General features: G+C 42.7%; 1 protein-coding gene across 1 annotated transcript; it reads right to left on the bottom strand.

Annotated features, from left to right (window-relative positions):
- Window positions 1-1,080: 1,080 nt before the first annotated feature.
- ice2 (interactor of little elongator complex ELL subunit 2) lies at window positions 1,081-22,442 on the bottom strand. The gene is made up of 15 exons (XM_048256973.1): window positions 22,087-22,442; window positions 21,727-21,828; window positions 21,248-21,557; window positions 20,982-21,101; window positions 20,682-20,816; window positions 20,458-20,574; window positions 19,715-19,871; window positions 18,606-18,781; window positions 17,285-18,191; window positions 16,441-16,610; window positions 15,173-15,302; window positions 12,170-12,254; window positions 10,950-11,000; window positions 7,218-7,473; window positions 1,081-1,441 (listed from the first exon to the last, which is right to left on the bottom strand). The coding sequence occupies exons 1-15, from the start codon at window positions 22,098-22,100 to the stop codon at window positions 1,295-1,297; spliced, it is 2,877 nt and encodes a 958-aa protein (XP_048112930.1). The 5' UTR covers window positions 22,101-22,442; the 3' UTR covers window positions 1,081-1,294.
- Between the last annotated feature and the right edge of the window lie 2,795 nt (window positions 22,443-25,237).

Here is a 25,237-nt window from a genome sequence, read left to right as displayed (position 1 = left end):
GTGCTGTTCTGAATCAGGGAAGGATTTAAAGGCTTCAACATGGATGTATCATGAAACTTTTCAAACTCAGAAACTTCAGAAACAATGGCATGGATTTTTCAGAAAACTGATTCAGGGCTCTGCATTTTTTCTTTGTGTTGATGGCAGAGTAAGCTAGGGAACGTTATTAGACTGCAAACTTGTTACTGATTAGCAATTTACTATCCACCTGGGTGCAGCTTCCGTTGGCAAAGCACTAGCTTGTGATGACCATGAATGGAGCTGATATGGTTTATGAGGCTGCTGTTGATTTGCGGTCTTTCTTTCGACACTTTCACTCTATGCTATGTGATTGAGAGTGCATATGCTACTGTTACCCTGGACAACGTAAGGTTTGGATGGAGTGGGGTCCAGATGATGCAGAGGCCTTGAAATAGATACCGACTCACAAATGGACTCAATGTACACTATACTATAGACACTATAGACACAATTATTGGGACGCCATTGGAGTGGATGTCATTGAAGTTCCTGGGTTTAATGGCGTCCCAATACTTTTGTCTCTATAGTGCATCTCAAAAATCTATGGTTACACTTCAAGGCCCCTGATGGACAACTATAATGGGTATACAGTATTTTTGGAAATGATGCCCTTCACCTCTCTGTAAACTAACCCTAATTTAAATGTATTTCTAATCTTGTCAACATATTGCAGACAGGTTCTAGGAGCGACCATCAAAACATGGTCCTCTCATTTGGTTGTTCCTTTGCATGGCATCCAGTACATTTGCATTGACGAGTGGATATGTGCATAAGCTGCTAACTGTGAATAGCTTGATGCATTCAAACAGTTTCAGCTATATAATTGCAACACAGAACAAATAGGAAGATTCATGAGAGGCTTAGGGGCTTCTACACCCCCCCCCCCAATCCCAGATTCCTCCTCTTTTCTTCAAAAACTGATAATACACTCAGATGGCCTCTGAGTACACTCTAATCACACACCAAATCAGATCAGATCAGAGCTTGCTTGGCTCATCTGATGAGCTCACTGATCAGATCAGAACTCACTGAGCTTAGCGACAAGAGGAAAACACACAATTCCAAAAATAACTTTATTATTACGGACATCTGTATCAAAATGCAGTGCATATGGTATCTTTTTACAAAATGATAAATAAAAAAAACACATACTTCAATCTCCTTCTCTAAGTCTATTTCTTTATACAGCACTTTACACGTGTCAATTTAAGTGCAAGGGCTGAGACAGAGAAGTAAACAATGACTGTTGAGGTTTGCTTCGTCTTCCTCCTCCTTAGTTGGGGCTCTGCTTGGCTTTGCTGTTCCCTGCCTGCTTCCCTTTCTTCTGCTTGGCAGCCTGCTTCTTCCTCCTCCTCTTCTGGGCCTTGGACAGGGGCTTGGACTGTTTCTGCTGGTTAGGGTGCCTGGGCCTTGCCGGACCCTGCAGGGAAGCGACACAGAAACAGCTCAATGCTGGGTAGGATTTTTTGGCTAAAAATAGTAATTACGATTATTTTGGTCAATACTGAGATCACGATTAGTTAACATGATTACTCAATGATTCTGGAAATACATTCCATTTTCGGAACTTTCAAAAACAAATGAGAAAATAAATGTAAATATTTACAGCAGTATTAACAGTCACCACCGTAAAAGCAAAGATTTGAAATTGACATTCGATTTCGATTGATTGCACAGCCCTAATGGTGTACAGCTGAGGATGGATCATGATGTCAAACCCAGACTAAAACCAAACTACACAGATAACATGGACAAAAAAATGAGTTCTCTGTACAGTAGCTTTTCAAGTTTGTTTTGGTCTCACTGAAAGCCCACGCCTACTGGATACATAACTGTCAGATGTCCCTGCTCTGTCTACCAGCCTCTCTTCAACAGAACGCCTGCCTGTCAGTATTGTAAGGGACCCTACTGTAGCAGTGAGGGAGGGTTACTGCCGATGCTCAAGTGCTGTGCCACATTTGATTGGACCTGATCTGATCCACAGGAGCGCTACGTGCACAGCTTCTAAATCTTTGAAACATAAGCTTCTAGTCTAGACCAGGCAAAGCGTGAGCTTGTAGCCATCTGCATTCGGTAGGCTATATTCACCAGACCCATGGCTACACTGGACATGCAACTGTGTTCTGTGCCTTTCTCTGTCTGTTATCTACGACGGAGTATTAGGGCCACAGATTAAACTCGACATGTCGACATTAAACTCGACTTTTTGAGAAAAAAATTGAAATGTAAGATCGACTTTAATCTCGACGTATCGACTTTAATGTCGCCATGTCGACATTAAACTCAACATTTCGAGAATAAAGTTAGTTTGGAGAGAGAACGACCGCTCGATACGATTGAAAGGGAGGACGAATGAAACAATGCAACTAGTGCAACAATGATTCAGAGTGTTCGAGTGCAACAATGATTAGACAATCATAGGACTATATCATGTGGACAAAACATAGAACATATTAACCTACGTTGCTCAGCCAAATAGGACCTACTGTAACAGCAAAGTAGCCTATCACGGAGTTACAGGCGATAAATGCGATGGTCAAAAGTAGCCTAAACGTCATTAGCGGTTTATTTATTTATTGTAGGCCCATTATTAAAGTGTTGTTTTTCATCTAAAGGTTCAACTGCATACTAGGCGCTCTCCCCAATCCTAGACTTTCATGTTGCTTGTTTGTAATGGATGCAAAACAGCCTATTGCTGAATGTCTATGGAGGGACGAATGAAGCTGTCCTCCCGACCACCCCATGTAGGCTAGTAGCCCTACATGCACACATAGCCTAGTGCATAAATAAAGTGCATGCACACATATTCTCTCCCGGGATCAAAATAGTATATATGCTTAGGCTATACCTGTGTTTCTAGCCTCCTATAGGCTACGTATTGCAGGTGAGACATGGAAAAGCAGTTTTAGAAAAATGAGTTTTGCCATGTTATCCTATGGAGAGTGACGGCCTGTGGGTTATGAAGGGCAGTTATTTGGATGTGCAGTGGCCTTACCCACGTAAAACAGAGTGAAATAACATTTTGTATAGAAACATTAGATCATTGGATACATATATTTTTTTAGCTATTTAGCCTAAACGGCATAGTGCATGGTATTTCCATAAACATTTGGTGCTGCTCGCCTCTCCCCACCACAGCACCGCCGATGGTCAGTGGCAGACAGCACTTCAGGAGGTTGTTGTTTGCGATGATGGCAATGAGTAGTTAACAGACAAGACGCAATCTATCTAAATATCTGCAATCTATCTGAAATAACACCTATTTGAAGCCCATTTTTCATGTAACATATTGTGTATTAGTGTAGGCTACATAGCTTAAACTGTGTAGGCTATGTTTAAACAGTAGGGCCTATTGCGAGTTTAATGTCAGCATGTCGACTTTAAAGTCGACACATCGATATGATATTTCAACTTTATTCTCGAAATGTCGAGTTTAATGTCGATATGGCGACTTTAAAGTCAACATGTCGAGTTTAATCTCGCCATGGCAATTTTTTTTTTTTCCTTCATGTGTGGCCCTAATACTCCGTCGTAGTTATCTGCAGCGTTAGGGCCTCCTCTTGGATGAGATTATATCCGCGGATCAGCGAAGATACAGGCTATGCCCATGCTTCTGTCACACGTCTGATCATTTGCGGCACAAATGAATGGTAGACTATTATAGAACCGCTGGCCGAAAAAAAACGTAGCATTTTCCAGATTAGGAAATATTTCTTAATTGTGTGTGATCAAATAAAGAGGCATAGCCTACAATTGGGGGGTAGAAATGTGAGCCACTGAATTATTATAATTCCACTGAATTATTTTTGGAATCTTGGAATTTTGGAATACTTAAAGTACATTTAAAAGCAGGTACTTTTTACTTTTACTTAAGTAGGGTTGTCATTGTGGTACTTTTACTTTTACTAAAGTAAATATTTCTGTGTGTATTTGTACTTTTACTTAAGTACTGAGATTCAGTACTTCCTCCACCACTGGTGTAGGGCGGGGCTTTGGCTTGTCGGTGGCAGCTATACACAACAGTAACAGTACAATAGACGTTTGGGTGTGTTGTCTGTCGGCTGTCCTTCATAAGGTGAGGGCCACAGCAGAGACCCTACAGGTGTGTCAGACTGTAGTTATCAAGGATGTTCTGGATTCCTGCCGTCTGCACACACCCTGGGGCAGTAGTCATCTCGCTGTTAGAGGCCGTTTACACGACACCGCCGGGTGGATTTTCTCTTACCACTTTCACACCTTTAACGACTCCGACAAGAAAAAACCTTGCATGTACACACAGAGGTGTAAGCGGCTAAATGTGCTGTAGTGCATATGCCAGACCAGTCGATGGCGCCGCTGTGCAGAAGCTTCACGATAATTTTGCGTGAATCGCGTAGAAGAAAACATTGTTGAAACAGTTTGTTAAGCCAGAGAATGTCTAATAAGTGCTCTGGTTAAGCAGTCGCATGAAATAAGGAGACAACAGACAATTCGGTTTTCAATTCAACTGTTAAACTAATGAAGTTCATTTTCAAGGTATGTGACTGCTATGTGAAATTTCAAATGCTTAGCCTACGCATTGCATTAGGTCTGAGCACCACTGGAGAAAACACTAACATGCAGTAAGCTAATGTTTAACTAAGTTAAGCTAACGTGTGCTTCTAACTTAGCCACTAAAGGCTGATAGGCTACATTGTGCACATAAATCATGACAGGGGAAAGAAAAACATTTTAATATGATAAATAAATGGTTTGGTTTGTTTTGACAAGCAACATGTCAGGTCGAGTGCCGTGGCTGAGTTGAGAGGTGGGGCTGTCGTCACAAAATTGCCGGCTTCGCACCTACAGGCGTCTACACGGCGAAAGTTAGCCGGCGGTTTCAAAAGTTCCCACTTCGGAAGCCGGTTTCAAAAGCTGTCGATTTCAGTCTCCTAAACTGCCGGCGTTGTGTACATGCAAGGCGTAACCGTTAACAAAACCTCACCGGTTTCACAAAAACCGGCGTCGTGTGCACGGCCCCTTAGTAAGGCCTTAGTCCATACTCATACCTGAAACCACACACCTGAAACTCCACCACAGCCACTGTTCAAACAAAGCTTACTCACTAGGGCTGTAACGATACACCAACCTCACGATTCGGTTTGTATCACGATTTTTGACCCACGGTTCGATATGAAGACATTTTATTAAATAACACTTTAATAGCCTCCCTTAGAACACCAGAGGATTACAATATATCTATTATTTTATATCCTGATATAAAAATATTTTTCTGAATGACTGATATTTATGACAGCACACTTTATGCAGATTAGCCTATAGCCTAGGCCTACTATTTTTTATTACAACTCTACCTGTTTAATTCAGCTGTCTGGTTGAAGCCTGGAAATATAGTAAACAAAGTAGCATATAGCTTAGCCGATCATAGTCTACTGATTGGACTGTTCAGTTTCCCCATGTGTGTTTAAGTTTCAAGGTAATACTTGTTCTCCTTGGGACAGGCCCTTTTGGGAAACGTTGGTATTGAGATGATCAGTCAACTTCAATGCAAGAGTTTTAAACAAATATGTGCAGCATGCTAATGCTGCTAAGCGGATTTAATAGTAATTTAGCTAGTCGTCTATGTGTCCTTGCTTTCACGATTGTGAATGTTTTATTTAAGTCGCGCGTGTTCATTGAGCAGGAGAGGGAGGGAGAGTGAGAGGGAGGGAGCGCGCGAGAGAGCGGGGCAAGGAGAGGGGGTTTACTCCTATACTGTTTGGTAAAGTTGCACACATAGTCTACAATGAAAGCAAGGAGAGGTATGAAATTATTTATTTATTTATTTATTTGTTTTTGGACAACGTAGGCTACCGATAAGTAAAGCGGGAGTTGTGGGTTGCTTTTGCGGCCGCATAAGCTGCAAAGCACTGCGTGAAATACTAGAAAGGGTGTGTTGCGATTCTGCCTTTTCACACCGCGACACAGTATCGTGGATATGAATGTCGCGATTTCGGTGTCGAATCGTAAATCGTTACAGCCCTATTACTCACCTATCTAGGCAAAGACTAATAAACTACTATTACCCAAATAATCATCATGACCAAACAAAAAATAATGACCAGGTTGGCTGGCGATGACTCATGGGTAATCACTACTACATTTGGCCCTTTGGACCCTCATTATTGTGTTTCTGGTCTTTCACACAGCCTGAGTTAAGGCCAACCACAAGAGGTGAGCCAACAGGTGGTCACTCATTGTGTCCTCTCTGGTAGTGCTGAAACACAGTTTCATTGTGTGTGTGTTTGTGTGTATCGGCATGGGAGTAAGGAGAGATGTGGAACTGATTGAGAGCACAAACCTTGTGAACCGTGTGTGTGTGTGTGTGTGTGTGTGTGTGTGGATGGCCATGGGTCTTGTCTGGTGTTGCTGAGTGAGTTAAGTTGAGCTGAGTTGAGTGAGCACACTGAGCTAAGTGTGTAGGTTGCCGGTGAGTGACAGTGTATTTGTGCATGGTAAAGGCGTGGCTCACCCATTCTAACCTTTAGTCAGGCAACTCTGTTTCGGCTATCACTAAGGAATTCCTTAACGGCTAGCAACGTTACACAGTTCATGTCAGACTTGGGCTTGGACCAACACACTCAACCTACAATTCAGTTTGCTTTAAGATAAGATAAGCTATTGTGCCATTGTGAGTACTCGTGCGTTCATTGGAACTATAAGAAATGCCAAAGAGGTCAAACTAGTTTGGTTTACAACTAGGGTTTCAAACCAGCCATGCAACCAGACCTGTAAAGTAGGTAAGGATTCCTTGGTGAGCTCGTAAGGTTTTGTCAAAGGAACAACATTACACCCGCATCAGCCTCTGCTTAGGTGTTTGTTTTTTGGCCACTTTTCTCTTTTCTGTCTTCTGTTTGGGATACTCAGACCTAACATTTCAATGAAACTCGTCCCAGTTTCATGCACTGATCTAGCATCATTAGCAAGAGCAAGTGTCACTTCTCAAAGCCCTCTGAATGCCTGAAGCTTAAAAGCCCCCAAGCCCAAACCCCACTTCCTTTCTAGGGGAAGAAACCTGCAGCACAAAATCAGCTGAAACATGGTCTATAAAATGTGTGTGTGTGCGTGTGCGAGAGAACAACCAGGTAGTGTACCTGCTGTGGCTTCCGGTCCCATTTGCGGGGGGAACAAGCATGATGTGTGTGTGTGTGTGTGTGTGTACTGCCTGGGCATCATACCTGCTGTGGGTTCCTGGGCTCGTGCAGGGGGAACGTGCATGGGACCCTGCCATGGTGCTTGTGAAAGGGCAGCAGGTGGTTGGGGTCCACTGGTACCCAGGGGACAGCGCTGGGGGTCCTGGCGGGGGGAGTCTGGCTGTAGGACGCCTGCAGGTCGTAGGGGCTGCGGGCCGAGGCCACCGCGTCACAGGCCTTCAGGATGGTAAAGTGGGGCATGCAGGATCTGTGGCTCAGCAGGTATCTCCCCTCTGCCAGTCTACAGTGGTACATTTACATTTACATTGGTAATATACATATGGTAGTATATATACTATACTTAATAGCAGGTAGAGTCGATACAAATATGCTATTTGAGTCAAAAACATCATCGTCTGATAAATGATAAATGTTTAAAGCATGTGTTCCCAAGGTGATGAGCTCAGTCCCTAAGAGATGGATCACATATTTTATGCAACAATTGGGTTCTATGGAACTATTATCCCTGGACATTTCAACTCAGACTTTGCACAGCTAATAATAAAATCACTCCGCGATACAATGCAAAGATTTTATAACGCTGTAGCATGTAGCAATAACTGTTAAATTAAAATTAAAATTAAAGTTCTCATAATTTAAAAAAACGAGTAGCCTTGGCAATTGGAGAAAAAAATGATTTCCCCAAAATAACTTTTCAGTTAATATATGAAATGTCGGATGACAAGGAGAAACAGACAGTCAAGCGAGAGGAAAGTGCATCTTCATCCAGATGCGTTCATCAGTGCAGAAGAACTGGACTGTATGGAAAAAGAGCTGGCACGAAAGCAACACTGTTTAGCAAACGTCATGGGCCGTTAACTGTTTTAACACCTGGCTATCTGAAACGAAGAGAGAAATTCATTTGAAAACCATCGCCAAATCCGATCTCGGCGCAATAGGTTAGGCTACTGCAGGAATTTTATGAAGAACAACCAAAGGGGAGCTATATGGGATCAGTAGCTATGATAGGTAATGGATATTCCCACGGCTGTTGTTGCCTGCAGTAGTGTTAATTTCGTCAGACGAGACGAGAGGAAATATGTTCGTCAACAACCTTTTTTTTCATGACTAAGACGAGACGATGACGAGACGGCAGTAATGTCCTGAAACACTGACTAAGACTATCTTAAGATGCATTATTTTTGACGAAAAAAAGACGAGACTAAAATGTTTTGCATGAAATAAAAACTAAGATAAAATCTCTTCATTTTCATCTACAAAATGAGAAGACAGAATATCTAGCTGTTACGTTTTCAAAATATTCGAATGAGTTCATACGCTAACAGCTTTCCTGTAGGCTAGTCTACGTGCTGTTGCTGCAACCCTGTGGCTGCAACCACGAAACTACATGGAACAAGAACAATGGAGATTTCTGCCAGAGTTAGCAACCTAAGCTTTATGCCACAATGCTACATACCCAGAAGTTGAAGCTTCTCTCATACAAATTAACATCCCCCAGAATGTCCATACGAAAATGTTCATCATGTAATGTCAACTATTTAACTAGTTAGACTGATGATGCAAAGTTTGCTAGCAAGTAAGCTAATATGGAAAGTTAAGCTAACAAGTTAGCTATGGCTAAGATGGAGAGTCTGTTTGGGGAATGTGTTGTGTTTGGGCGCATATCGCCATCTAGCGAGGCGGAGTAAAACATTAATACTTTGGTCTACGACAGTGTTTCTCAAATTTTTTAGTTTCAGGACCACTTAACTAACCCTAGCAAAAAAAAAAAAGATTAGACCTACTTCAACAGTAGCCTATAATTAGTCTACACTATAGGCCTACTCACTGAACCACCTTGCTTATTGTCTTTGCACTTTGCTTATTGTGTGGATTCATACTGATTTAAACTGGCATATCTTACATAGACAGTGTTGCAGAACTGTTTTTACATACAAGTTGGTTCTATATTGCAAACAACTCATATATATTATATTTTACCACGTCTGCTCGCGGACCACTTGGGATAGCTTGCGGACCACCAGTGATTCCCGGACCACACTTTGAGAAACACTGGTCTACGAATATGACAGTGGTCCAGTCAAATCTTTTACTGTCTATGGTCAAATCCCAGCCGAGCTACTGTAGCTCGACTTACCTGTGCATGTAAACATACTGACTGACAAAAAATCAGAATGAGTAATTATAACAGACGAGTAGCCCTGTGGACACACAATATTGTTGGAAAATTGAGATGTGTGAAACACTATTTGACTCAAATGGTAATCAGAAATAATTTGTTATAAAAAAAAAGACTAACATGTGTTGACTAAAACTGACTAAGACTAAGATACCTTTAGTTTTCTTTTGACTAAAACTAGACTAAAATGATGAGAGTTTTAGTCGACAACAAAAATGATATTTGAATGACTAAATATGACAAAGACTAAAAAGGACATTTCGTCACAAGACTAAGACTAAGACTAAATTAAAAATAGGTGACAAAATTAACACTAGCCTGCAGCACTCTGCCTCTGGCCTTGTGGCTACAGCCGAACAACACAACAATCCCACTCTCACTCATGCTATCTTGGTTAAATGATGAAGGTTGCAGGCCATGGGACAAGGTCTCTCTTTCTCTCTTAAATTTGGATGGAAACATTGATGGAAGCATGTTACTGGTAGGGGTGTAACAGTACACAAAAAACATGGTTCAGTGTGTTCCTCAGTTTTCGGTTAATTTTTGGTATGGTAGGTGCAACGGAGATAGTATTTTGAAAAGGTGTCAAATGTTCTTTGACGTTAATTGACTAAACTGACATACAGTAGGTTCAGCAGCTTAATATGTTTGTGTGGGAGCATACATTTGAAACATGGTCCACGCACGCAAAAAATGCCCACTGTTGATTACTGTTAAAGACTGCATTTGGTACATTCGGCACACATCTGTATTGAACCTAACGTCCTGTACCTAAACGGTTCAGTACGAATCACATGCCTTTACACCCCTCGCTACAGGTTTAGACAGGTCTGATCAAACACAGAACACTTTGCACTATTCATCCTTTCTGCACTGGTGGTTATGGCATTGTCACACACACACACACACTAAAAAAATAGTGTGTGATTCTTCAGTGCTGGAAAGGAAGTATTGACAGCATGTTACAGAGTCTTCTGTCCACCATGCTTGTATAAGGGTTGTATGCTGCTGTTGCTGGAGTGGATGCTGTTTTTTTTCATGAGAGACGAAGGAATGTTACGCTGCGCTGTCTTGTGAAAGAGTGGGGTGACAGATGGGTGATGCATTCTGAGCTCAAGGCCAGCAGATGATTGTGAAAGCTGCGTCTCTGACACAACCACTGCATGCACTCCTGTTCTGGCATGGAGAGTTTTTTTTTATCAAATTCCAAAAAACCCCAGCTCCCACCCCATACACACATGGGAGTTACACCCTCTGCTTGCTTAAGATGTCTGTCTTGGGAGACAGAGAGAGAGAGAGAAGAGAGAGAAGAGAGAGAGAGAGAGAGAGAGAGAGAGAGAGAGAGAGAGACGCCATGCCACACCCAGCCAACAACAGGTGAGCGTCACAAAGGTTGCCGTGCTCTCTAGGCAACAAAAGTAGTCTCCAGGCAACACAAGAGATACAAAGTCACTAAGGAACTCCCCAAGACGTACGTATGTCAGTTACAACATCTCCACCACGTGACGTTAGCTCTTTTAAACCAGCGGTGTCAGCAGTATGTTTGTGTTGGGGGAAATAGAAATAGATGAACTCACCCAGTGACCTTTTTCAATACGTGGTGGAGGATGTTGAGGGATCGGGCTGGGCTGAGAAATATCAGGGGGAAGGGGAACATACACATAAACACATCAGACCATAAATGCCACAACTCCTTTCATACCACACAGTTTAACAAATATCACCTCATATTACATCTCTATTAAAGGTAAAGTTCACAATTCTGGTGTAATGTGTTGTTGATGCTTGAGGTCACAGCCAATCAAATGATACACCTTCCATTTGCGCTCTTAAAGGAACATATTGATTGGCTGAAATGGTCCATGTCTTAGTCAGACAGCTAGTGACAGTGGGGGCAATTTGCAAAATGCAAAATCTTTTTTTTAAAGATGAAAGAATGAGCAAGATGTTGATTATCTAACCATAACAACTGGAAGGATCATTGGTGCTTCACTCCCCTCCCTGAAGGACATTTACACCACCCACCTCACCCGCCAATGACCAAAATTGTGAGTGATGCAAGTCACCTTGCTCACAATCTGTTTGATCTACTGCCCTCTGGGAAGAGGTACAGAAGCCTGCGCCTCCCCAAGACTACCAGACTCACTAACAGCTTCATACACCAAGCTGTAAGGATGCTGAACTCTCTCCCTCCTCTCCCCTCCACCCTCAGCTACATAACATCCTGGACATTGGACCCACAATGGCCGCCTGCACTACTCCACCTGCACACTTGAACACTTGCACACTTGTACACTTTACAACTTGGTGTTGTTGTCCTGAAAACACAACACTTCTGCTGCTCTTACATAACTTGCACCACTATGCCACTTTCTTTATTACTTAGGTCAAACAGTATTTTATAGTATTTTACAGTACTTGCACTAGTATTTTATTGACTGTCTATGCACAATTTCAACAACATTTTTGCTGCTCTTATTTTTTTCATTATTATTATATGTGCCCTCTTATTTACTTATTTACTTACTTTTTTGTTTACTTGAATGTTATGTTTGTCTGTGGACTTAAAATTGGTCAAATATGTCTTGTCTTCACCGTGGGATAGTGAGAAACGTAATTTCGATCTCTTTGTATGTCTGGAACATGTGAAGAAATTGACAATAAAGCTGACTTTGTAAGTGAAGTCATCACATATACGTCACAATGTGATACAGATAACCCAGACAACTCCTGACATCCATGCTATGTGAATGAGGCTGCACCAGCACATTACACGCCCAACCCAAGGGACACTCACTGGAAGTCACAGGAAATGCTCTGCATCCAATCAGATGGCAGCTCTTGCAGTTCCACCAGCTTTGATGTGTGGGCATTGATACGGGCTAGAGAAACACACAGTAGAGACGAGAAGAGAGGGGGACAGACAGAAACAGAGAGAGAAAGAAAATTGATTAGCACACAGTAATTATGGGATATGACCTTTTTCTCAGCATGCAGCAGACAACTCAAAATATCTCAAAAGCAGATGATCCTCAAGGTTATTCTTAAACTAATAAAACACGCAGGGGCAGACTCTAGGGTAGAGAACTGAGGGCTTCCTCAGTTGATCAAACACGCATCTCCACCTCCATCTTACAAGCCCCACGTCATCCGATAAGCCAACAATAACCATCCTGGACCTGTCGCTACCTGCCGAGTGATCTCACTGGGCTGTGAGAAAGTTTGACAGGAAGCTGCACTTTCATCATCTTCATCGCTCATCACCACACCCTGCCTGGAAACTTTGCCCCACACCAGAGAGGATAAACTTGGACTCCTGAACTAACCTCACTGTTCCAATTTCCAAACAATGTCACCAATACAAACTGTTGAAAGTATGTGCTGCTTTTAAGAGTCGGGAGTACCTTGTAAGTTTAGTCCCTACTACAGAACAATGAACTGCCTGTGTGTATGAAATGTGCTATGTAAATAAACTTGCCTGGCCTTGCCTTGCCTTTCCTAATGTTTGTATATACATGTACACACAAGCATGACTAAGGCTGTTACGGCTACTCAGAAGACAAGATCATAGCCTGAGAACCGTTTGCAATGTCCCATAATAATGAAGGATGGGAGACTAAAAAACTCTTTTGGTCGGGAGATGCCCTGAGAGGCGCCTCTCTGCTAACCCAGACAGAAGAGGGAGACCCTGTGCGAGTCTCTTACTCAGCGCAATGGAATGACCAGTGCTGAAAGAGAGGGAGGGAGGGAGAGAGGGAGTGCGGAGGAGTGGACAGGAGTGGTGCCGATTCCTGTAACACTCCAGCTGGCCCGCACTGGACCGCCGCAGTTTGCGTTGCTGAACTCTGGCCACACGCCTATCCACAGTGTCAAGCACGGGTCTCAGCCACGGGGCAGGCAGGACAGGATGGCCCAATGCAGTGTGGGAATTTGTCATTGGCTGCCTGGGGCGTCCATCACTTTGGTTGGTGCACATAAGTGAAAAAGAGCTTTCTTCTCATCTGACTTAACAAAAGCACTAGAGAAATGAGCAGAGTGGAACACACTCACTAAATTTGTTTGTGAGGACCATCTTATCTTTGGAACATATTTAAGGTTTTCTTTTCTGGAAAGGAGTTGTTGGTTTGACAGACTCAGTGGGACACTATTAACAAATAAATCATGGCCAACTTACGGAGTAATTAGTCAGGGTTGTCAAAGTGTCTTCAGTAAGAGCCACCATACTTGACAGTGAAGTACTGTACTTCAGTTATTACAATGGTCCGTTGTTATGTCAGATTTTCTTGTCCTGCATAAGATGTTTTCTGTGATTGGTGGTTTTGTTTGCCTAACAACAGGCCCTTCCTGTTGCGATAGTAACTAGTTTCTGACTGTCTGACGGGGCACCACACAATGTGGACCAGACATAATGTCAAGAGTCCACGTCTGGCGAGCGAGATTACTGAACACCTTCACACAAAAGGCAACAGCATGGAGGCGTTCAGTGGAACAAAAGGGGTGGCAGGCTGTAAAGACTGATGCGAAAACATGCAGTGGGCACAGAGCACGCCAGCTCTGGCATAACAATCCGAGGTGTGGGCAGGGCCTGGGCACGGCCCCAAGAAAAAGAGACGGATTCCATCACGAAATCCTGCAGCATCTGAGATACAATGGCAAGAGCAGGCGAGGACAACCTCAGACCTCCACAATCCCACCCCACCCCCACCCTCCTCCACCACGCTGCATTCTTCCAGTAATCTACTGAAGCATGAGAGGCATTCGCGGAGCAATGTGTGCTACACCCTCTCCAGGTGCAATGATCTCTGCTAGGCGAGAGAAGACGGCCGTGATCGATAGCTGCTATCATATCTGCTGAGAGCGTTGTGCAACGGGGATGGGCAAAGTGTCCTCATAAAACAAGGGAGGGGTCCACATTTCCTGGAATCCTCAGGGTCCTCGACTGGAGATCTTTCCACATAAATCACAGAGCTGGTGCCTTGAGTGACTCAAACACTAATTAGGTGGTAAGAAACGCATGTTTTCACCAAACAGCTTCTCAAGATCTTAGCCGTCTCTGATTTCAGGGAATGCTAAACAAAGGCAATCATGCCTACATGTTACCATGGAAACTCCAAAGACAAACACTAACTCAGGCCAGTGAGTCATGAGTGAGATATTCCTGGGGTTGTGGAAGGGGGCGTGTGTCTAAGTGTGTGTGTGTGTGTGTGTGTGTGTACGTGAGAGAGAGGGAGAAAAAGACTCTCCCCTTCCTCTGCTACTGGTATGTGAACAGTGGGAGTAGAATGAGGCCTGCTGGAATGCCTTCATCAACAGCAACAAGACCACAAACTGACCACCAGATCAAGATGCCTGTATTTGGAAACAGAGTGAGAAACTAGGGGAAAACAGTATGATGTCTGGGGAAGGTCAAACCGCTTTTTTAAAATTATGTGTTTTAGCACATCTAAACAGGCATCAGCACTGCTGAATACTGACTGTGTAGCTGACGGATAGTCAACAGCAGCTCACAGGGGATAGGATACAAATCTCACTGTTTGGCAGTGTGTGAGACTGTGTTTGTGTGCATCTGTGCATATGTTGTGTGTGAGACAGAGAGAGAGAGTGGCGAGAGAGGGACAGAGGGAGTGAGACTGTGAGTGTGTATATGAAAGCGAATGAGCGAAAAGAGGGGGAAAGGGATAGAGAGTGAGAAAAGAGAGGAACAGAAATGGAGAGAGATAGATCTGTAAGTGTGTGTGTCAAGAAAGGCAGAGAGACTGTGAGTATGTGTGTGTGTGTGTGTGTGTATCAGTGTCCTCACCTATATAGGACACGGTGCTGGGGTTGAGGAGAGTGTCCGCCCACAGTCTGCAGGCCTCGCTGCTGGTCACACACTCCGCCCCGTAACTCAGCTGATACTCCAGCTTGGGCAACACACTTATGGGCACAACCTGCCCACACACACAGAGTACAGATAGCAATGATTATCTCACAAACACAAACAGTACAGACAGTAATGATTATCATACAGTCTCGTCTGCCCGTCTGCCTACCCTCTCTTTCTCACACACGCACGCACACACACACACACACACACACACACACACACACAGGGTGATCCCTGCTTAAACATGCTGCAGCCCAACACCAGGATATGGATCTCATTGGACAGGATAGTGTGTGTTTACAGAGAGGGAGAGGAGCACATCCACACAGCACCCTCTCTCTCTACTAATGCAGGGCCACAATGACAAATCATCATATGTGATGGCATCTGGAAACCCCATCACATGGAGAGATTTCATTAACTTAAGACTCTGATACAATCCTACCAACATCCAGGATGTTGCTCAGACGGTATCCAGGATGTTTCTAGGGGACGGGATTCATGATGTTGCTGGGATGGTATCAGGATCTTAAGTTAGTGAAATTTCACCAGAGAGGGTTGAAGCGGAGCAGTAATCAAGGATTTTTTTATTTTACCTGGAAAAACCCATCACATATATCGGACCTACAGGACATGATGACTACACAGGGTACTACTCGTTGATGATAGAAATTCACGAAGCTAGGTACAGTATATGAGACCAACAAATGAATATGATTTTAAATGAAATAAATCATATCCACTACAGGTGGGTTAAAGTAGAACACATTTCTCTGCCATAAACAAATAGGCAGTGGTATCGTAGTGGTTAATGAGCTGGGCTAGCATGCAGTAGCCTGAAAAGTTGTGGGTTCAATATTCGGCTTCCACCATTGTGCCCTTAAGCAAGGCACTTAGGGGGGTTTTTGGGGATCCCCCGAGTTGCTACGGGGACAATGGCCCTTGTAATACAATTGACATATGTATGTCACTTTGGGCATTTGAATCTGAATTAATAAATGTAAATGTAAATTTCATTGGTAGAGAATGAATCACTTGATCCTATCATTGTGGATACAATCATTTAAAAAATAGTAGCCTATGTGTCCCAATCATTATTCTATATTTGCCATTGACCTCGTGGCATGTATGTATGATGGAGACATGGATCCAAAAGTAACTGCTATGAGCCATGTGGTGTGTGGGGCGGACGGTGGTCTTACGCAGTGGGAACCGGAGGGGCTGGTTCTGCTGTGGCCCAGCGGGATGGACGAGCGGACCAGCACCAGCAGGTCGTGGAGGCTGTACAGCTTATAGAGCACGTTCCCCTCCTGCGGCGCCTCAAAGTCCGTCTCATCCTCCACACAGCTCTGCAGATCCTCACGGAGCAGGCCTGCATACACACGCACGCCCACACACACACACGCCCACACACACACACACACACACACACACGCACACACGCACGCACACATATTCACAAACATCCACATAACACACACGCAAACAAACATCATTACAAAATCCAACCCACAAATAGCAATTTTAATGCAAGTGAGTGCCTTCTGCTGTCTCGTAGATCGAAATGCCCTGGATCACAAATGCCCGTCAGACATACCCCTGCTGCCAGCAGTCCTATCAGTAGCATGTCTTTATCATGGTAATAAGAGTCCTCCTGTCACCCTTGTACATGCATTACCATAACAACATCTTCCTGCAAGCACCTGACTGATACTATAAATTAGGCATGCTACAGTGGAGTGTTGTCATTGGAAAAGTAAAAGGCAAACTCACACCACGGTCTATCATAGTAATGGTAATTTGCTACAATGTATACACTCATGCAAATGCAACCGAACAAGATACTGCAACATTTGTGCAACACGGATGATATGATTACGATTACACTATAGCCTAAGGGCAGCTGCATAATAATAAAAGACGCTGAATTTATAAGGACTGAATTCATTATATTGTAACCAAAAAAAAAAGGGAAAAGAATAATCTTTTCTATGCCTGTGCATGTGTGCCTCCTGCTGGCCAAAGTGAGGAAGTGCAGGCACTTACATTTCTGACTGTTGTCGAGATGCAGCACAGTGAGAGTAGGGCCAGGGTGGGTGACACCGTCCTCTCTCTCCTTGCCCTCCAGGAAGGAGGTGACAGAGGACTTGACCAGGCTGTGACCGGGGGTGTCCGCTGGCCTGGGCTCTGCAGGCCGGCTCGTCTCCTGAGTCCTGGAGCTCGTGTTGGGTGTTTGAGGTTTGAGCATGGCGCTCTGCATGCGGAGGATCTGGCCCAGCTGATCGCACTGCCCCTCCAGTCGAGGCCTCTTGACCACCCTGTTAGCCCGCACACCGGCCTGGGGGGATAGGGGGGTGGCCGGGCGGGGGTGGGAGGCCGCGGGGGCTCTGCTCGGGGGAGGAGGGTGGGCAGGCTTCTTAGCGGACCCGCTGACTGACCCAGTGGAAGGCACGTCGTCGATGTAGAGCCTGGATTCGTCGGAGTCGGCAGAGCACACCGAGGCTGTGCGGCTTCGTTTGGCTGTGGTGAACCCCTTGGTTTCCTCTTCCTGTTCTGTTGCGCTTGCATGGCTGTCTCCCTGCTCTGACTGCGTGTCCACAACAGCGCTATCGCTCTGTTCTGCGGGGTCATCCTCAACGTCTGTCCACGATGAGTCCACATCAGCCCCCTGGGACTCCAATTTGCATGCATCTTCTTTAGCGGGGTCCTTCTTTGAACTTTGTGTACTGGTGCTGAGTTTCTGGGGAGAGTTGCGAGGCTGAGAGGCTTTGGGAGACAATCTGGCCTCGGCCACGCTGGGTTTCCTGACAGGTTCTGTTTTCTCTGTAGTGTTTTGGCTTGTCTTTTTCTTGAGAAAAGGCGTGGATTCTCCGAAAGACTCCAGCTCTGTGAAATCCACCTCAAATTCCATGTCTGTGCTCTCTGTTGCCACAGGCTTCCTCAACTGGCCCTCCTGGAGCACAAACAAACAAACAAACAAACAAACAAACAAATAAACAAAAACAACAAAAAAAAAAAAAAGCTGAATGACTGGAAAAGTTATACAGCTACATCATAAAAAGTCCCCATAACACTCAAGCTCTCAGCCACCAACTGCTCACACATTAAACGACTGAAGTCCAATGTCTTTCACAGCTTACATCTTACCACCAATGGAGTTTGAAGCTATTTAGATGAGGAGTAATGGCCAGAGAAAAACAATCAAAAACCATCAATCAACGTCAACACTGTAGAGTGATATGGTGTATAGATTCTATCTAATTTCAAGCATTGTGATTAAGTGGGCTTGTGTGATAGAGCCATCTGCAACAGAGTAGAACACACACACACACACACACACACACACACACACACACACACTTCCAACCTTGGGTTGACGCTGTTTTTCTGGGCTAAGTTGGCCGGTCATGAGGAAGAACACAGGTTTGGGGACTTTCTTCTTAAATGCCAATTTAATGCTCTCCTCATGGAAGAGATGGTTCTTCTCTCTCACAGTTAGGTCCTTCTTCAGCAGAGGAGGGTCAATGTACACTGTCTTTTTACCTGCAACAGAAGACACATCATTGTCTGCTCACTTTGCATTTGCCAATAAAAATTAACATGTAGCATCCACAAATACAAACATATATCTTTTCATTTATGTCATAATCCAATGAACACATACAATCACTGATACTAGCTGTTTTACTTACACTGTAAGCATATATGATTTTAACAACAGTAAAATGATCAACAAGAGCAAAATGAATAAAAAAAAATAAAATAAAAAAACAGATTGATACAGTTCATATGTGGCCCCAACAAAGCCCCATAGAAAAGATGGCCTCTCTTTTGTAAGTCATGAGAAAGATATTGAGTATGGTAGGGCTGTAAAGCATTTGTGTTTGTTTGTGTGTCTGTGTATGTGTGTTAGGGTGTGGTTACCCGCCCGAGCCCGACGGGACCTGACAGTACCCGACGGGTCGGGTCGGGTTCGGACAAATATTCAGAAATTGTAGTCGGGTTCGGTTCGGGTTCGGACACATGGGGGCGATATGCATTGGAAGCTTTACATTTAAAATAGCTTATTATGTTGGGTAACCAAGTGATCTGCTTTACATGATGCAAACGTTTGTTTCTTGAGAATAAAATAAAATGTACAGCTTTCTTCCTGTGTGCAAGATTTGTTTATGTAGCCGTGACAACACTTGTGCATTTCTTGGACGTGCACGTCTTGGGCGTCGTTAAAAAAAAGTTGTTAGCCTATCAGGAGATTTTAAGACCAAAGAAAACTAAGCACATTAAGTCTAGGCCTACTATGTGAAGGCAGTCCTATTTGCGTTACATACTGTGGTAAAGACATAGGCTACCGGTAGTCGGGTTCGGACATAAAAATGAAAATGTCTGTCGGGTTCGGACGCAACTCTGTCGGACGCGGGCCGGGTTCGGACAGAAATTTGCGGCCCGAACCGCACTCTAATCTGTGTGGTTGTCTACCTGTCAGAGAGTTCAGCTTCACCCACACCGGCACCTCCCAGTCCTCAGTGAACTCGGCACTCTGGTCCAGGATCTGCACCAGGGTCTCTCTGGTCAGACACACGTCGGGCTCGTACTTATTGCTCAGCCTCTCCGCTGTCTCGTCGCTGCTGACCGCCTGTGGGAGACACATGAGAATGGCTCATCATGCGCACGTCCACCTTCAACAGGTTCTGGGTAACACAACTCTAAACAGAACTGTCTTGAGGAAAAGATGACTGATATGTTATGACTGAGCTGGAAATGTATCATGACAAACCAGCTTAGGTCTAAACACAGGAAAAGATGTTCAATTCTTTAGGCTTTTAGTTGGGGACTTCCTACAGCAGCCAATCAATAACCTAGCCTAAGTTAGAATTAAACAGCAATGCAGTCTGGAACAGCCCATCAACAATCTAGCAAGAGCAATATAAAACAGCGGGGTAGGGATGTAAGCATGCATGTAAGGTGACCTGATCGAGTGGGGGGGAAAAAACTTGGTGTATCATCCTGCAAAATCTTCTTATCATTATGACTTATCAAAAGCAGCTATGCTAAATATTCTTAGTTCATACTAGGGCATTTCATTTTCAACACAAAATAACATTAAACTACAGCAAAGATGTTTTTGTGCCCTCTAGTGGTTTCTAAAAGTAACAACAAAACAGTGCAATTACATGTCTCCATAAAGCAGACAACTTACTGTAGCCATTTAAAGACTGTACCTTGTGCACATCTCTTGCTTTTTTAGATGGAGGATTTGCAGAGTTTACACAATCGTAATCAACTGACAGCTGAGAGTCCTTAGTCAGAATCGTTTTGAATCCAACATCAATGTTTCCCTGAGGGAAAAAAAAAAATAAAAATAAATAAAAATTAAATCAGTCAAGTTCCTGGATGTGTTTTTACAATGTATCTGTCTACATAATTGTAATGCCTTATACCATACCATTGCAAGAAGTTGTTTCTCTGTGTTTAATGACAGATTTGGCATATACACATTCCCCAGAAGACTGGTAGTTTCTTGAAGGACATAAAACTGGGGATAGGTCCTCACATGATCATAAAAGGATTTCAAATACTCCTGCAAAAGAAGGAAGTAAACACCAGAGGAGAGAAAAATAGATAATTAACATACAGTAAGAAAGGCAACTTAACCATCTACATCTAAAGTTACATAAATCTATGATGAGAGGTTGATTTCATAGAACATTTCCAATAAAACTTGTGTACAAGAAGACTACCCAACCTCACAATATTGGGCTGCACCCTGGGAAATGAAGTTGTAATCCTCTGCACAGGCTCTGGCGGCCTCCTGCAGATACCCCATGAACTCTGATACCTCCTGTCTGATTTTTTGCACTACATGCTGAAAACAAACACACATACATCAATAAAACAGCAGCAGGTTACCCATGGGAGTTGAAGAGAGACCAAGGAGTTCATGAAAAGACTGTTTTTGTGCCACAACACATGATGTGAAGAAGACTACTATGGCAGCTACTGTAGGCCTACCTGTGGTGGGAGCATGCGAGACCTGTTCCGTAACCAGTTTATGTATTGGTAATGGTGGTGCTTGCTGACGGCACTGAAACGCGGATAGGGTATCCTGGGCTCCGGAAACTTCTGCGCTGAGACTACAGCTTTACCACCCAAAACTCCTTCAGAGATTTTCTTGGCAGCATTCTTTTTGACTTGAGGGTTTTCATCCGCGTCATGGTCACTGTCAACACCTGAAGTGTCATCGCTATCAAGTTGTGGTGGATCAGGAGGCAAGTCTTGATTTTTTTCAGCTGCTTCTTGCGACTCTGCCTTTACCTTTGGACTTGACAGATCAAAGCAAATAAACGCATTTCTTAGCATCTTGCTCACAGTCCATTCAGTCGAATCAATGATAGGCTTTAGCAGTAGTAGCCTAGGCTAACTCTAATATCACAGTATTTAGTACTGCACAAACTTTTGAAGCCGTTACATTCAGTAATGAAGACCCTTACCTGTGAAGGATGCTCCATAGTTCTTTAATATTTGGTGCGAGAGAGAATTTGTCATAAATATCTCGGGTGAAAAAAACACTGCTGGTATCAGGGGAATCAGTCCTACAGTAGGAAGATGCAGCAGTTTGAGAGAGTGGACAATTAACTCAGCCAACTGAAACTTACTAACATCTCAGACACCCTAAGTTTTTCCGCACTGCTATGTCAAATTACGGCAATATTAATTAGAGCGATTATGAAACATAAATATTGACGTATCACCTTAATGTTTAGTTAGTGATCGCTAGCTGTTAGCTGTTAAACTTGCACAAAAATGAATTGTCAAAATGACGCCTTTTCAAGGTGAAACTACTGTCTTACCATGTCAGCTCCATGATAGGTAGGTGTACAGTGACATAGAATATCTAGTAGAGTACTGTAAAAAGTGGTGCGATCATAGGTGCGATGCAGTCCAATGTTGACACCATGGTCAGAGAATGTCTAATAACATGGTTGACACTTGTTCACATGTTTTCCTGACTGTGTAACGTCATGTGCTTGCCGATTGGAACTCAACTTGTCGCTAAAAAGGGTTCCGGTGGAACAACGAATGCTGAGCCGTTCTAGCGCCTTCTTTATGGAGAACAGGATATTTTCGGTGGCTGCATGTGGCTCGATTAGCTACTGCATTTCAGGTATCACAAGTAGCCTCTTAACCCTCCACTGTGTTCGATTGACAATTCTTTTCTCTCAAAAATATTGTTAACTTATTCTGACCACCATGTTGTTAACACGGCATTTTTATAACTATTTGTGTTTTATTTAGGCCTACCTTTAGAACACCCATGTGTAGGCTATTCATGGTCTAAAATGACCGGCCATTAGAAATGAATGGGTGAGAAAATGGTCAGTGTATAAAATTGAGTCCAGGCACCTGGTGTACATTAAAACACACAAACACCCCCCCTACTCCCCCTTTTTGATTCTATGCCAGCCCCCACGAACCTTTCCCCAATTCATGGGTTTCATCAGGTCCCTTTTCACAGGTGTATTAATCAATCACAATGCAGTCTGCATTGATAATCAAGGTGCCTGATTTTATACACCTGTGGAAAGGGACCTGATGAAACCCATGAATAGTTCTCCCCTTTCTGACTTGCATAAGCTCAGGTCAATGAGGCCTGCAGGCCATAAGCAAATGAAAGTTCAAAACTGGTAATATCCAATAGAATATACATTGATACAAAGGTCTGTCACAACATCAGATGATAAAATATGTGTTACTATGGATTTATACCAAGTTATAATGCAACGGTCATTTTTGACCAGGAACACAAAACTAAACATGAAATGAACACAACAGGAGGGTTTTAAGTAGGCCTATAATTCGTTAGCCTATTAGGCTCACATTTTTGACACCAATGATTTCCCAATAGGAATAGGCTATATGTGTGTCCATAGGCTAAATAAGTAATAACATCTAAGTATTTTAATGATCAAAATAACAAATAAAAAGTCGTTAATGAATAGTAACATCTAAAAATGTACCTGTTTTCTAATTTTGGAAGAATTTCTTTGTGTCCCCACTTCTCAACTGAGACATTAGGCTAATTAACTCAACTTTTCAACTCAGACATTAGGCTAATTAAAATGTAATAAAATTAGGCAATATCAAGTGCAGCTGTCAGATTGAAATAGAAATAGCCCACCAAATAGAAGGAACACTTAACATTACATGTTTGAAGAAGGCAGAATACATTTGTCACAAGCTCTGAAATGTGTAGGCTATAAAGTTTGTTAAATATCTTAAATCTTAAAGTTAACATATCACAACAACCATGATCTGTGAACATCTGTGAATTCCTGTGGAACATATTTGAACGTTTAGATAACATTTTGTCTTCTGACATAGGCCCTAGCAGCCAGAATCAGCAAAACTAAAATGGCTACTAGATAAACTATTTGTTTTGTGAAGATAATAATTTGTCCACAAGGTGTAAGACTTATATACTAAGCAGACATGTTTTCTGTCAGTTGTTATAGCCCAACTGCCCCATGAGAGTATGTCCATTTTGGATCTTTATATTCATTTAAAATAAATTACCTAGGCCTACATTATAATGTTATAAATATACATTTAAATGTTATAAAGTCAAAACAGTTCATGCAAATAGACTTATAGCTACAATAGTCTAACATTCATATTGTCTTAAAATGTCTAGAATTTATTATATTTTGTATTTATTATATTAGACACCTCAAATGTGGAGTCCCCCCCCCCCCCACCCCACAGTGTCTGTTTTGTGGCATGGCCCCTAACACAGGCAGCAGGACACTGCAGAGAATATAACAATTTTCTTGTAATTGTCATGGCTACAAAACAAAAATAACGCAGACAATAAATAAGAGCCCATTACAAGCGGTAAATTTTATTATGGGATACCAGCACATAAAGCACATCTAAAATCGATGTGTCCAATGCACTTTTAATAAAGGTAATATTAAAGGTACAGTTTTCTAAGTACAATATAACAACATTCATATTAGAATGAAAAGTATTTAAAAGACAACATTAAATTTCTTATTTTTCTTTACAGCTGTATTTACAAAATGAATCAAAATACTTATTTTCCATACTTAGGAATCAGACAAGAAGGAGCAAAACTACTTGTGAAGACACTACCTCCTAAATAGAGTTTAAAAGAGCTGGGTAAAAAGTTACATGATCATCTGTCCCCATTTTAAGATCAGTAGCAAACGTGTGACATAAAAATTTGTGACAAACCACAAACCGTCCTCGGCTTTTCCCCCCCACATTTTTTATGCTGCTTCAACGTGGAGCGCATGACCCCCCCGCCCTACCCCTGCATCACCCCCGGATCTCCCAACCCCTTAAGCTCACATGAAACAAACAGGAAACAGATCCAGATGTGTAGTATGCATATTTTACATACACATATGAATACTTAAAATACAATGCTTTAGTCATTTTTTGTTTGCAATACAATAAACTGAAGTTTTAACATTGTAAAACTGAGGGTGGAACAAAAACGTGGATTGTCTAACTGTCCATTCTTTTACAGAAATCTAAACCTGATTCTACCAAAGTTGTCTTTTACCCAATGTCTGTTAGACCACACAACCGCTATGCTCTCTGACATCTGAATGGTTCAACAATCTTAGTTGAGTTGTTGACAGAAAATAAAGATGAATAAAACTGGATATACTGAGCACTGCAAATAATGGGTTGTCAACTGAAATATACAGCACATCGCAATAGATGGACCTAACTGTTTCTATGGTCTTAAACAAACATGAAAAACACCAATTACTTATAAAGACAGCGTATGAAAAAGTTGGACACACAAGATAGATAGAAGTCACCTAAATGTGCAAATACATTGTCATTCGAGTACATGTTTGAAAATCAAAAGAAACAAAACAATAGCAACAGCTGAATATAATGTCTGCATCCTGTAACACTGAGTATCTCTCAGTGTAGTTCAATGTGTATTATTGCAAGTATTATCTG

The sequence above is a fragment of the Alosa alosa genome, chromosome 11, assembly GCF_017589495.1.
Source record: "Alosa alosa isolate M-15738 ecotype Scorff River chromosome 11, AALO_Geno_1.1, whole genome shotgun sequence".
NCBI classification, from domain to species: domain Eukaryota; kingdom Metazoa; phylum Chordata; class Actinopteri; order Clupeiformes; family Clupeidae; genus Alosa; species Alosa alosa.
The sequence above is the reverse complement of the archived record's forward strand: the minus strand, read 5'-3'. Positions and strand labels throughout refer to the sequence as shown.